Source organism: Triturus cristatus, chromosome 9 (genome assembly GCF_964204655.1).
Source record: "Triturus cristatus chromosome 9, aTriCri1.1, whole genome shotgun sequence".
NCBI lineage: Eukaryota > Metazoa > Chordata > Amphibia > Caudata > Salamandridae > Triturus > Triturus cristatus.
In genome coordinates this window covers 82,430,588-82,444,002 of record NC_140592.1, presented here as the reverse complement: position 1 = coordinate 82,444,002, position 13,415 = coordinate 82,430,588, and the positions used below count along the sequence as shown (strand labels likewise).

At 46.4% G+C, this 13,415-nt stretch overlaps 1 protein-coding gene across 2 annotated transcripts in view; it reads right to left on the bottom strand.

Moving 5' to 3' along the window:
* PLXND1 (plexin D1) overlaps positions 1-13,415 on the bottom strand; it is a 316,145-nt gene that overhangs the window by 106,277 nt on the left and 196,453 nt on the right. For both annotated transcript variants that reach the window (XM_085624462.1, XM_085624461.1), the window contains exons 15-17: positions 12,440-12,579; positions 8,692-8,865; positions 4,968-5,058 (exon numbers count right to left, since the gene is read on the bottom strand). In XM_085624462.1, the coding sequence (XP_085480588.1) occupies positions 4,968-5,058; positions 8,692-8,865; positions 12,440-12,579 (405 nt within the window). The remainder of the gene's footprint in view (positions 1-4,967; positions 5,059-8,691; positions 8,866-12,439; positions 12,580-13,415) is intronic.

Below are 13,415 nucleotides of genomic sequence, written 5' to 3'. Positions count from 1 at the left end.
ATTTGTTGTAGTATTCAGTGAGATCATTAGCATTTTGTGAGGGAGGTGGAAGTTGAAATTTCGCTTTGAGTTTAGACTCCAAATCACCTGGAGGGATAAGGTGAAGGTTTCTGGTTAATTTCTTATGTTTGATGTTTTTGGGGGGAGGGAGAGGTGTAACACTGTTGATCATGAAGAGGATAAGGTGATGGTCCGACCAATCAATAGGGACAATGTGCGAAAGGGAAGCCAAATCTTTGCTAGAAATGATGGCGTCAAGAGTAGCTCCTTTGTCATGTGTTGGGGAATGGCAAAGTTGAATCAAGTCTGTAACGTCGAGGAGGTCATTGAGGATACGAACCGAGGGTTCAGTCTTATTGTTCCAGTGAATATTGAAGTCTCCGAGGAAGATGTTTTTGGAGTTGGAAATTGAGGCTTGGGAAAGTAGGTCAGACAGTTCCTCTACAAAGGGCACAGGGTCACCAGGGGGATGGTAAATGTTGTGTTGCCGAATAGCAGGGGCCCCCTGAACTTTAAATTCGGCTACTATGTATTCGCAAGTGGCTTGATCGGAGTTCTTAACAAGGGAGAGTGGGAGTTCATCTTTATAAATTATGGCTAGGCCCCCCCCGATTTTGTCAAGCCTATCTTTTCTGAGGATAGAGTAACCCGGGGGGGGGGAGAGCATGTCAAGAATAGATGAGGAATGAGCCTTGAGCCAGGTTTCCGTAAGAAAGGCGATGTCGATGGCTTCACTGAGGATAGTCTCTGCGATTGTTGTAGCATGTCGTGCAGCCGATCGACAGTTGACCAGCATGCAGTTGAGGGGTTTGTGGTTGGTCTCAGCGGAGTATCCAGAGTGGATGGTGGTGAGTTGCGGGGGAGGCCTGGGCGAGCCGGGGAAGGCAGGAGTGCGGCTTATACCCAGGATCACAGGAATAGTGGAGTGAAGAGAAGGAGGATCCGTAGTCGCAGTGAGTTGCGGAGGAGGCCTGGGCAAGCCAGGGTCACCGGAATAGTGGAGTGAGGCATGCAAGAGTCAACAGTCAAGGAGCTGGGGGAGTAGGAATTATTTAGCTCCCCAGGGTCCGGGGAGGAGTGATGGGTCGGTGCTTGGGATGGGCTATGGAGGTAATTATCAGGGAGTCCCTTGGATGGGATGCCATAAGGGGTGGTACATCTTTGTGTTGGTATGAGCGTCGCCGATTGTGACGGGATCATAGGCAGGTTTAGTTTGAGAGAGGGCGTTAAAGTCTTTCCTGAAAGATGAAAGTTCCAACGACAAGATGGAGAGGTGGAGTTCAATGTTAAGAAGCAATTGGGTTAAAAACGTGGACGGTAAGGAGGCAGGGGGGTCCGTGGGGAGAAGGGTATGTTCCCCATGAAGTAGCATGCACTGATCACACACAACAAAATCAACCGCCGGATTGGGATGCTGTTTGTGGGATTTAGGAGTCTATGGAGTTCATTCAAAGAGGGACAAGATGCTGTCAACGTGTACCCTCCCATCCACCCATGTATGAAGCTTTGCACCAATGACAGGCAAGGTGTGTCTGATGTCTGATATACCACACTTATAAGGCACACACTCAAGAGGTCTCTTGGCTGCTGGGGAATCTAGACTATTGCCAGTCCTTCAATTTTGTCACATAAATATAATTATTGGGTATCATTTAAGCACCCCACCCACTTATTGGCCACCAAAGGTAGTCCAAGTAGTCCTTTTGCCTTGTCACCGCACTAATTAAGGTCTGTGTTTGACCATGGTTATTTCATTCTTGGAAGCTAACTGACTCAAAAAAGATAACATCTCTGATTCACAAAATCACTGAAAGTGTGCTAGTAAAGAGATTTATCAAAGAATATTATTACCTCAGCATGGTGTAATATTTCACCTGAGTAAATCTCTCAGGGCCAGGGAGCAGATGTTACAGGGTGAGGATGCACTTAAAACAAGCAATGGTTTACTACCATCGTGATCAAGAATATATCCAATTTCAGAATGGAAATGGGAAGGGAACCCCTGGTGGTGGAAGATTGTGAGTGGAAGTTTCACAAGGGAATTAGTTTCACAATTGAAGCCATTGAAGTATTCCACTGTCACGTCTTGGCGGGATGGACCAGTGATAGGGTGAAGGATACATAAAAGGATAGCTACAGAGAGACCTAGAGAGGCAGGTAGCGGGAAAGGGCGAACAGCAGATGGTGGTTTTGGACATAGACACTGAGGCGCCTGCCTTTGTTTCGCCAACAAACACTGTGTTGCCCTCAAATGTTTCCTTCCTCCCATTATTTTCTTTTTCTTTTCACTTTAGCCTTATTGTTCCTCTTAGGGTCATGGATGAAGGGTTAGATGACATAGGAAGATAGATGGATGTAGACAGGCAAGCAAGCAAACAGATATCTGAGAGGTGTACATACAGATGAAAAAACCGACAGGCAGTCTGACAGACAGACAGACAGACAGACAGACAGACAGACAGACAGACAGAGCGTTTTGAGCGCGAAGGTGTTCGTGTCTCCTCCCTCCAGGGAGTGTAGATCTCTGGGACTTGGTGTCCCCTGTGAAGATGCTGGCAGGCAGGCAGAGAAAACAAAGGCGCGTCCCGTGCCGCGGAGATCAAAAGCGCGTTTTGAGCGCGAAGGTGTTCGTGTCTCCTCCCTCCAGGGAGTGTAGATCTCTGGGACTTGGTGTCCCCTGTGAAGATGCTGGCAGGCAGGCAGAGCAAACAAAGGCGCGTCCCGCGCCGCGGAGATCTAAAGCGCATTTTGAGCGCGAAGGTGTTCGTGTCTCCTCCCTCCAGGGAGTGTAGATCTCTGGGACTTGGTGTCCCCTGTGAAGATGCTGGCAGGCAGGCAGAGCAAACAAAGGCGCGTCCCGCGCCACGGAGATCTAAAGCGCGTTTTGAGCGCGAAGGTGTTCGTGTCTCCTCCCTCCAGGGAGTGTAGATCTCTGGGACTTGGGGTCCCCTGTGAAGATGCTGGCAGGCAGGCAGAGCAAACAAAGGCGCGTCCCGCGCCACGGAGATCTAAAGCGCGTTTTGAGCGCGAAGGTGTTCGTGTCTCCTCCCTCCAGGGAGTGTAGATCTCTGGGACTTGGTGTCCCCTGTGAAGATGCTGGCAGGCAGGCAGAGCAAACAAATGCGCGTCCCGCGCCGCGGAGATCTAAGCGCGTTTTGAGCGCGAAGGTGTTCGTGTCTCCTCCCTCCAGGGAGTGTAGATCTCTGGGAATTGGTGTCCCCTGTGAAGATGCTGGCAGGCAGGCAGAGCAAACAAAAAACACAGGAGCTTTCTCGGTATGCAGCTGCACTTTCAGAGGTACTGTCACTGGATACGGGCAACAAAGTCAAATGGTTGGCGAATCTCAAGAAATTGCTGACTGATTTAGGGCTGTCCGGGGCATGGGCAAGCCAGATTCCTCCCTCAAAAGAGGATCTAAAATTGTTTTATTGGAACTGGGTAGCCGAACGGGAATTGAGAACTCTCCATCTGGGGAAACTAACTGAGGAGTACCTTTCACACAAACAATATAGCTGTCTTGAACCATACATGGACTTCATTCAAGTGCCAAGAGACAGAACCTTGTATATCCAATTCAGATTAGGTTCCCTACCCTTAAACTCGTTCATAGCTAAATGGAATACATCAAAATCCCCCTTACAATCATGCCCATGCTGCCCTGTCCCGGAGGAAAGTATTGCCCATTTCCTTTTTGCCTGCCCCGCATACAAATTGGCAAGGGCCAGATGGTTAAAACCAGTTTGCAGAAACCTTGGGACAACCAAGCATCTAGCCGCCCTCCGAATTTTAAAAACAGACGGTACTCCATCGCCGGTCTGCGGGGTGGCCAAGTTCTTAGGCTGTGCATGGAATAAACGCCAAAACAAAATCATTAAAAAAAAAAAAAGTTCTGTGAAGTGATTTTGTTTTACTCCTAAACTGGAATTATTAGTATGTGCTGTTTTACTACTCTGTGATGCAATGCTTACAGATGGAGCAATCTGGCTAAGAATTTTTAAACTTATACTTAATTTCTTTCTTTTCAATACAATTGTTGTGTTTTATGTTCAAAGTTGCAGAATGAATCTTTTTTGAAATTACATCTAACGAACAAATTAATTTTTAAATTTTGTAACTTCTAAATTTTATACTAATGGCAACAAGAAGGAGAATGACCTGTTTATATCTGGATGCTTTGCTATTCAACAAGCCAGATGAATGTATGTAGCTATCTCATGTATTGCCCATTAGGATTTACGACAGCACAATGCACTTTATGTTTTCTTACATGATGCAGGTTTTGTTGCCTATCATGTCCAGTGCATTATACTGGGGCATTTAATAATATCCTGCACTGCCCACATTCATTTTAGACTATGCAGTTACTTTATGTATTCTTTATAGGGACATATGATAGCACAACGCATTTTCTGCATCTATACGACATAGGGTACCCCGACTAATTTGCACTGTACCCCATATTGGGATATGCACTAGCACTTTTTGCATATAAAAGTTATAGGCTATTTTGCACATTAGCACTATATATCATGCAAACCTGTACTGTATTTTGCTCAATTTCATTGAGTATGATTTTATGCTGTTTCAAATCCGCCTTTATATTCTCCTCCCTTTTTTAAAATGGTGATGGTTGTCTTGTTTTTAGAATGCTTTTATGGTGGTATATTTTGCACCGAATAAAGCTTGCTTTGACTTTGACTTTACATACATAGATACATAGATAGATACATAGACAGATAGATGGATGACTGAATGAATGATTGATATAGAGATGGATAGATGGACCTGTGACCAGAAGGAATGGAGGACGGGTAGGCAGACAAACAATCACAGACCTTTTTGATAACTTTGAACTCTTGAGAAATTTTCTGGTTCCCCCCTCTTTGTACCTGTCGTCCCATGGCAGTGCTCTCTGTGTTAACCCCCCCCCCCCCCACACCCCCTAGGTGCGAACAAAAAAGACTTACCGTCCATTCCTTGCCCACGCCGTGAACCACCATGAACATGTTTTGTATCATGTCAAATCTGGCCCCTTCTAGAGTGATGAGTCGCCCGCCACTAGGAACAAGAGAAGCATGTTACAATAGAGCTGAAGATTCTGCACCAATCAGCACATGAGGATCTCAAGATGGCGCCTTTCGACTGGACACCCCATAACTCTCAATTGTAGCTATTTTGCATCTTATATTCTAAGATGGGCAGAGTATCTCTGAGTCTTGGGTACTGACATAATCCAGTCATGCAAAAGCACCATGGATGTTCAGTAATATACCCTTGAGCATGGAGTCACACTAACAATGATTGGCTGTAAATTCACTAACACCTTTAACAAAGAAGATTAGAAACACAAAACATTATAACAATGGCTTCCACTATACCATAACATTACGAACATATTGTTTTAAAACCAATATTTCCCCTCTTGCTCCCACGTCACACCAGTCTCTTTATTTTAGGACCCTTTTATCTTTCATTAACTTAAGTACAGGTGAAGATGTTTCACCGAGTGTTAAATAACCAGTACAATTATTGCTTGACATCACATGGACATAGTAAAACGACCTTGAGGTACACAGATCAACACACTTCAGAAGTTACTTCCAGTTTCAATGTTAGAGATAAACCCTGCACAGTCTTTCCTGACCTTTGGTGTCAACAGAAATAGGGCCCCATTCACAGAACTAACTTAAGACAAAATCCTAAACTTACTACTTTTGGTATTCACAGAAGTTAGGATTTTGTCTTAAATTTGTCTTAAGACAAACTTAAGATAGACTTAAGACAGACTTAAGACAGACTTAAGACAGACGTAAGTCCAACTTAAGTCAAACTTAAGACAGACTTAAGACAGACTTAAGACAGACTTAAGTTAGGATTTTGTCTTAAGTCTGTCTTAAGTCTGTCTTAAGTTTGTCTTAAGTCTGTCTTAAGTCTGTCTTAAGTCTGTCTTAAGTCTGTCTTAAGTCTGTCTTAAGTTTGTCTTAAGACAAACTTAAGACAAAATCCTAACTTCTGTGAATACCAAAAGTAGTAAGTTTAGGATTTTGTCTTAAGTTAGTTCTGTGAATCGGCTCCATTGTGTCTGTTGCCTACAAGATGCGGTGGGCTGAATGGGCAGTCAAAGTGCCTAGAGAAGAGTACAGTGGATGTCATGTCCCATTTGCAGGGCCACAGGGCAGACAGGAGCCAATGGGCTACAACCATGGTAGTTGTGGCATTAGCTCTGGGAACACCTCGTGGGTGCAGCCACACGCTCTATAAATTGATATAACATAACATATAACATTTGCCTCTAGTGTCCTAGTATGGTTCTGCAAACTGAGACAAGTACACCCTTTCCGCATTTGACTCTAAGGCTAGCGAGGGCGAGCAGTCAAAGGTTTCTCAGGGAGGTATTACAAGGAGCAAGAGCTAAGAACTCAAAAGTCAAACAACAGACACATTTGCATATTGTCTAGTACGATGCTTATCTTTAGTTAAAAAGAAAGAAATTCAATCTTACAGCTAAACAAAAAAATACTACACGGTTCAAATATGGTTTAATTCAAAGGTTACAAACTCACTATGAGCGCTAGTGAAGTGCTTTTACCCTCTATGGTGCCCTCTTCCACCCACTCTCTCTGGGAAGTTCCCAATGTCTAGGGATAATTAGGCAAAGACATAGGTCTAGGCATTGATTAGGCACAGGTTCAGATCACTATCAAGTACACTGAATGGATAGATCATGGGTGAATTCGCAAGCCTTTGTGCCCAGAAAGTTTGAACTGACATAGGTAGGTTAGATTTCTAGCAGGAGGGTTTGCTTTTGCGCGATTAAGGACATTCTCTCCGTCAGTGTAAGCTCATCCCTGCGTTACCAGCTAAACAGCGTTGTGAAATAGTGGTGCTGTGTAGTGCGGTCAGCGACTTCTCCTCCCTGGGTTTCAACGTGGGAAAAGTAGGGATCACGGACAGCGCTCTCATTTTGAGTCACGGACGTAGAATAGCGCATCACCTCTTCAATCAGCGCTTCCCAACCAATGCAGCCAAGGACTCGTCTTTGGCACTTACAGTCTCTGGCCTGATGCAGCACCTCCTCCGAGGTGAACACCTCAGATGACAGGCATCAAACATTTGAGTGACTGTTGCGAAAACGCCGGACAGCATGCTGATGTTCTGATGGACAACTTCTTCATGCAGCATACCACAGGAACTGAACTGGGAGAAAACTGGAACCCTTACGATTTGGGTGGACACCGAATTTGCTCTTGGAAGGTAGTCGGCTATGTCAGGGTGTTGCATAGACTGAAAACATGCATGGCTTTTCCTCTAGAACAGTCCCTTGTCCTGAAGGGCAAGCACTCTCTTTCCCCCTCTGAACAGGCAGGCTTCTAGGGTCTAGGCAGACTCTCGGCCTCTCCAGCATGTTGTAGACTTCAGGTGATGTCCCTTCACCTCTAGGAAACAGGTGATCATGCAGACACATACCTTAGTCACAAAGCGTCCTTTCAAGTACTCTCCAGAGCACTCAGTTCCTTGGTCAAGAAGAAAATGGACCTTGAACCAAGTGGGGGATTTGGATTCCACGTTTAAAGTCATTTTTCATATAGGTAAAGGGGATCAAACTGTGCAAGTTTTCCTAAGCGTTTGCACTAGTTCTCTTTCAAGTGCCATTTTTCAGATGTTCTTCAGACACAGTCTTTGTGCAAGATGATGGTACCAACAGCAGGGAGCAAAGATGCTGGCAACAAGAAGGAATATCCATAAACAGTGCACAGTGGAGTGTAAGATCTCTGAATCTGGCTGTTTTAAATCTTCCTGAAGCAGTGATCAGGGACAGACAAAGGGGAAGCCCTCCCTAGAAATGGCCTCACCATGAATAAAAAGACACTGCAGTTCCTCCCCCTTATCATCTACCAAAAGATACAGTTCAAGAAGAGCTAATCGCCAGCAATTTGAAGCAGCCCTGTCACCATCCGCTCTCACTTCAGTGTCTGGATCGCCACCCTCCAGTCACAGAAATACAGCCAATAAACTTCGTCTGAGTGACAAATCGGTATCCAGCCTCCATTTTGAGCCATTTAAAAGGGACCCCACTGGTTCCAGAACTCAGACTCTCATCACACACACAGAGTCCTCCTACTGTGTACATGCTACACACCTACCACAGGCACATGTACTCAAAACGCACATGGATTGTCTGCGCAAGGCCTGGGGTTCACATTATAGCAGAACTTGATGGTCAGTAGACCGCGCTCTCTCCTGCTGCAAAGAAAAGGGTCTGGTCGTACTAAAGATTCACAAAAACTCGGCACCCTGCCTCCACCAGTTATGGGACAACCCAGGGCATGGACAGTAGTCCTGGGCCAGCTATGATGCTACATTTGGTGTACCCTCGAGGTCACAGAACAGGTTCTGGGCATCACATTCCCAGGGACAGGCCTAGGCCTCTATGCACACTCTAGATTGGTATGATGGCAGGGCCAAACATAAAGTCTTGATACCACTTTCACTTGCATGTGGGCACTCAGGTCAGGGGTTCACATCCTTTCACGAGGCAGGGGGGACATTCTGATCCTGACGCCCAAGCTTCACTGTACAGACCACTGAACTTAAACTTCCAGTTCTGCCTTGCCTACTTTAGTGGAGCACTGAATGTCACCAGATTATGTAAAGGAATTCACCAATGAAGGAGAGTGAGGCGACCAGTACCTGATGTGACTGCTTGTTGGGCTGATGTTGTTGATCACGGGGTTTTTACGGTAGTTGAAGGTTAGGCTGGCATTAATGCAAGACCTCTGGTCCAGCTGCACGCATACTCTTGCGGCAGCAGGTGTGTGGAACCCCATACCTGGCACGGTGCAAGTGATGCTGCTGTCGGTGCGTCTGTAGATGAAAAAAAAGGTTTTGGTTAAACGATGACTCAATGGCTGACAACTCTTTGAGAAGGCATCCTCGCAAAAACTGTCTGACACTGTTGCACTGTGGGTTGAGTAGACTGAGGCGTGAGATAGAGAAAGGAGGCCAGTCTACTAGGAGCAGGTGTGGCCTAGTGGAAGGAGAAGAGGAGGAGGTTGTCCAGTGGGAGGAGTTATGTGGGTAATATGAGGAAATTGAGTTTAAAGGGAGGGGGTGTGGTCGTATAGAATGGGGGCATGTAGTGGAAGGAAGCATGATCTAGCAGGAGTATGCAATACCAACTAGGAGGGCGGGGCTTCAAGTGGGATGAAAAAGGTAGGGGGTGGTCTATAAAATGGGCGTGGCCAAAGAAGCAGAACTATGAATCATTTTCAAGAGCAATGGTTTATATAATTAAGAAAGTGACTTAAAACATTAAAACTAAAATGCTGGGCTTCACACAGCATGCCACATGACTAGTATTTGGGTGCCTCTCTGTGAACGTTCTGTTATTGTATCCAGACACACCACACAATAATGGACATGCTCCTAAATAAAACAAGGTAGACCTGTTGGATTTGCCAATGCTTGTCAGATAAAGCAGTAGCAAACACATTGTTGTGAAAAATTAGAATTAAAAATATTTCAATACTGAAAATGTGAGACTTTGAAATAAACATTGCTAAGGTCTGTGGAAGGGGTAGTGGTCTTCAGAGTGTTGCAATCACTCCTGTTCTCCCCTTCACACCATTTTCTTCTCAGAAAGACACTTACATCCTTTTTCTCCCCACATCTTTCTGAAATCTTTAATCTACACATTTCACACCTCAACTCTTTCCTCTTCCGCCCCCCCTTTGCACTTTCTCCTTCTGCACGTACTTCCTTGCAACTCCTTTACTTTACCATCCCTCCGCACAGTCACCTATAAGCACTTCATTTTCCTTTGCTTTCGCCGGTCAATATTGCAACAACTTTGTGCCTCCTTCCCTCACTTTTACATATACTTACAATTACAAACGGCACATCGCATCTTTGCTCTGTTCGCTCTGCACAGAGGCCAAGGAGTGGATGAGCATGGATTCTGAACACATGTATTACCCACTGACAGGCACTGTGAGAACACCACACTTTCAGCCTCAGATCCAGAGCTCTCAATTGTGGTCCTTTATCGACCCCAACTCAGCTCACACACACCTTCAGAGGACCCAGTTCACAGTATGCACAATACATGGAAAAACTACATAAAAGCAGCATCCTGGAAAAAGAAAATACTTCTAGGGAAGTAAATTGAGGTAAACGTGAAATGCAAACAGGAGCTACATCATCGACATGGATCACCATAATAGTTTTTACAGTCATTGTCGATCAATGTTTTCTCTGTGAAGAACATCTTTACAGGGCGTGATAGGGACCCTTTTTAAAATCACTTTTTAATTACTGTCGGTTCTGAAACCTGGAAGGACCAGGCCCACCCAAAGCCCTGGGAGGAGGTATAATCCAGTGGAAGTAGCTGTGGTATGACAAGAGAAGACGCAGAGGCTATGGTCTAGTGGAGAGAGATGTGGTCTAGTGGAGAGTGGTGTGGTCTAGTGGAGAGTGGTGTGGTCTAGTGGAGAGAGGTGTGGTCTAGTGGAGAGAGGTGTGGCCTAGTGGAGAGAGGTGTGGTCTAGTGGAGAGAGGTTGCGATCTCATGGAGAGAGGTTGCGGTCTAGTGGAGAGAGGTGTGGTCGAGTGGAGAGAGGTGTTGTCTAGTGGAGACAGGCTGCAATCTAGTGGAGAGAGGTGTGGTCTAGTAGAGAGACATTGCGGTCTAGTGGAGAGAGGTTGTGGTCTAGTGGAGAGAGGTTGAGGTCTAGTGGAGAGGTTGTGGTCTAGTAGAGAGAGGTGTGGTCTAGTGGAGAGAGGTGTGGCCTAGTGGAGAGAGGTGTGGTCTAGTGGAGAGAGGTTGCGATCTCATGGAGAGAGGTTGCGGTCTAGTGGAGAGAGGTGTGGTCGAGTGGAGAGAGGTGTTGTCTAGTGGAGACAGGCTGCAATCTAGTGGAGAGAGGTGTGGTCTAGTAGAGAGACATTGCGGTCTAGTGGAGAGAGGTTGTGGTCTAGTGGAGAGAGGTTGAGGTCTAGTGGAGAGGTTGTGGTCTAGTAGAGAGAGGTGTGGTCTAGTGGAGAGAGGATGCGACCTAGTGGAGAGAGGTGTGGTCTAGTGGAGAGTGGTGTGGTCTAGTGGAGAGAGGTTGTTGTCTAGTGGAGAGAGGTGTGGTCTAGTGGAGAGCGGTTGTGGTCTAGTGAAGAGAGGTGTGGTCTAGCGGAGAGAGGAATGGTGTAGTGGAGAGAGATGTGGTCTGGTGGAGAGAGGTTGCGGTCTAGTAGAGAGAGGTGTGGTCTAGTGGAGAGAAGCGTGGTCTATGGAGAGAGTTGTGGTCTAGTGGAGTGAGGAGGGGTCTATGGAGGGGAGTTGTGGTCTAGTGGAGAGAGGTGTGGTCTAGTGGAGTGAGGAGGGGTCTATGGAGGGGAGTTGTGGTCTAGTGGAGAGAGGTGTGGTCTAGTGGACAGAGGTGTGGCCTAGAGGAGAGAGGTTGCTATCTAGTGGCGAGAGGCATGGTCTAGTGGAGAGAGACCTGTAAATAAGGGCCTGTCTGGTGTGACATGAGGGGGAAATATCTGGTAAGAATGAACCATTCTTGCGGGGAAATGAATGCTTTTGTCACAGGGAGTCCCCTTAGTAAGCGGTTGTAATAGGCCGGCTCATTCATTAGTGCCTTGGCCATCTGGAAGAAGCGGGGAGGACACATCTTTCTGTTGCTTGGCCTGAAGCCGCAGCCCATGCAGGTAAGAGGGGTGGGGTCGGTGAGGGAGGATTTCAACAGACAACGGTGAGGGAAAATTAATTATATATTTAATTTTCCCTCGTGGTCATCAGTCGAAATCGCCACCCACCTGGCCCCATCGCCTCACCGCTCTTACATGCATGAGCCGCGACTGGAGACCTGGTGGCTGAGGAAGTGAAGGAGATGAAGGAGTGAGGTCTCCTAGAGGAATCCAAGGGTGCCCCCAGGGTCTGTGCTGGGGTGAGGTAGGTAGTGCCTAGGGAAAAGACCACAGGAAGACAGTGTTGTGGGGAAAGAGGAAGCTGGAAAGTAGGTCCTCTCCCTTTTCGAAGACTTCAGCATGAGAGAGTGGATGGCATTCGATGATGGGATTTGGGTAGCATGGGATGATGTCAGAAAGAGGGAATCATCTCCTTCTAATGCATCTCATGGGGGCTGCAGCTGTAAAGCACAGAGCTCTGCTCTGTTTTTAATGCACTGGAAGTTACATTAAGTACATTTTGACTTTTTAGAGAGCTCATCTGCCAGAAGCAAGACACACCTGTCCTGCTTCCAAGTTCAGCATCTGTTCAATGATCAAGGAGCTAATGATGGCTAGCAGTTTGAGGGTTTATGGGTGCCATTCTCTGCTCGCTCCACAGAGGTGGATGATGGGAAATCTTTAGTTTTCCCTGTAGGCCCACCTCCCTCTGCAGCTGCCCCACCACAAAGTGAATAAGCAGGGAGGTGGCACTTACACCAAGTGTGTACACTCTCTGCTCTCGTTCACCAGGACGCGCAGCTCTGATCCCACGCCCAAGCTCTTGCCAGAGAAGGTGACTCTCGTCCCACCAGCCAGGGGTCCTTCTGTGGGGGTCAAAGAGTAGAGCTCGGGGATCTGAAACAAGAAACACAGGAGTTACCACCAGCCGGTAATACCACCTAACAAACCCTTTCTATTTCATAAATTGTCACAAATTCATGGAGTCCAACAGGAGCTCATTACAACAACATCAAGTTATCAGATGCCACGACTTTCATATAGTCATTATTAAATAGTCAAATTGTTGACTCTGAGATCCCACCTGTTGATTACAAGGGACAGACCGGCTCTTTTGAGATGAAATAACACAATGTGTTTGTAAAGCGCACGTTCACCCAAGGGTATCTTGGCGCTGAGTTACAGATGTTTATTGTTACCCAACTCAATGGTACTCACTTTATTGACCTCAGAAGGATGAAAGGCTGAGTGGACCCTCTGGGGTTTGAACCGGTGACCATGAGGTCAAACAGAGGCCCCTACTGTGGACACATTACACTGCTAAGCCACCAGATTGGCTCAGTGCTGTTGGGTATCTGGCTTGAACTAAAGGCAACCCTTTAATTGGGGAAGAGGTGTGGCGCCGCGGCCAGGGCGACTGACTCCGGAATCTGGGGATCACGGTTCGATCGCCGGCGGAAGATTAGCCCTGCACCCTGTGACTCTGGGCAATAGCTTGCTTAATCTTCCAGACGGCCCCCAGTGCCTAGAGACCCTTACGGGTGATTGTTCGTGCTTTACAAATGTGGATTATTATATTATTATTAATTCCCAGTGATAAAAACAGAACTGTGACTTACTAGACTATACCATCATCATCAAAATATCTTTATTCGGATATAAAAAAATCCAAGAAAAGAACAAAAGTGGATACACATAGTTCAACATAATATTACATACAATATCACGTGTTA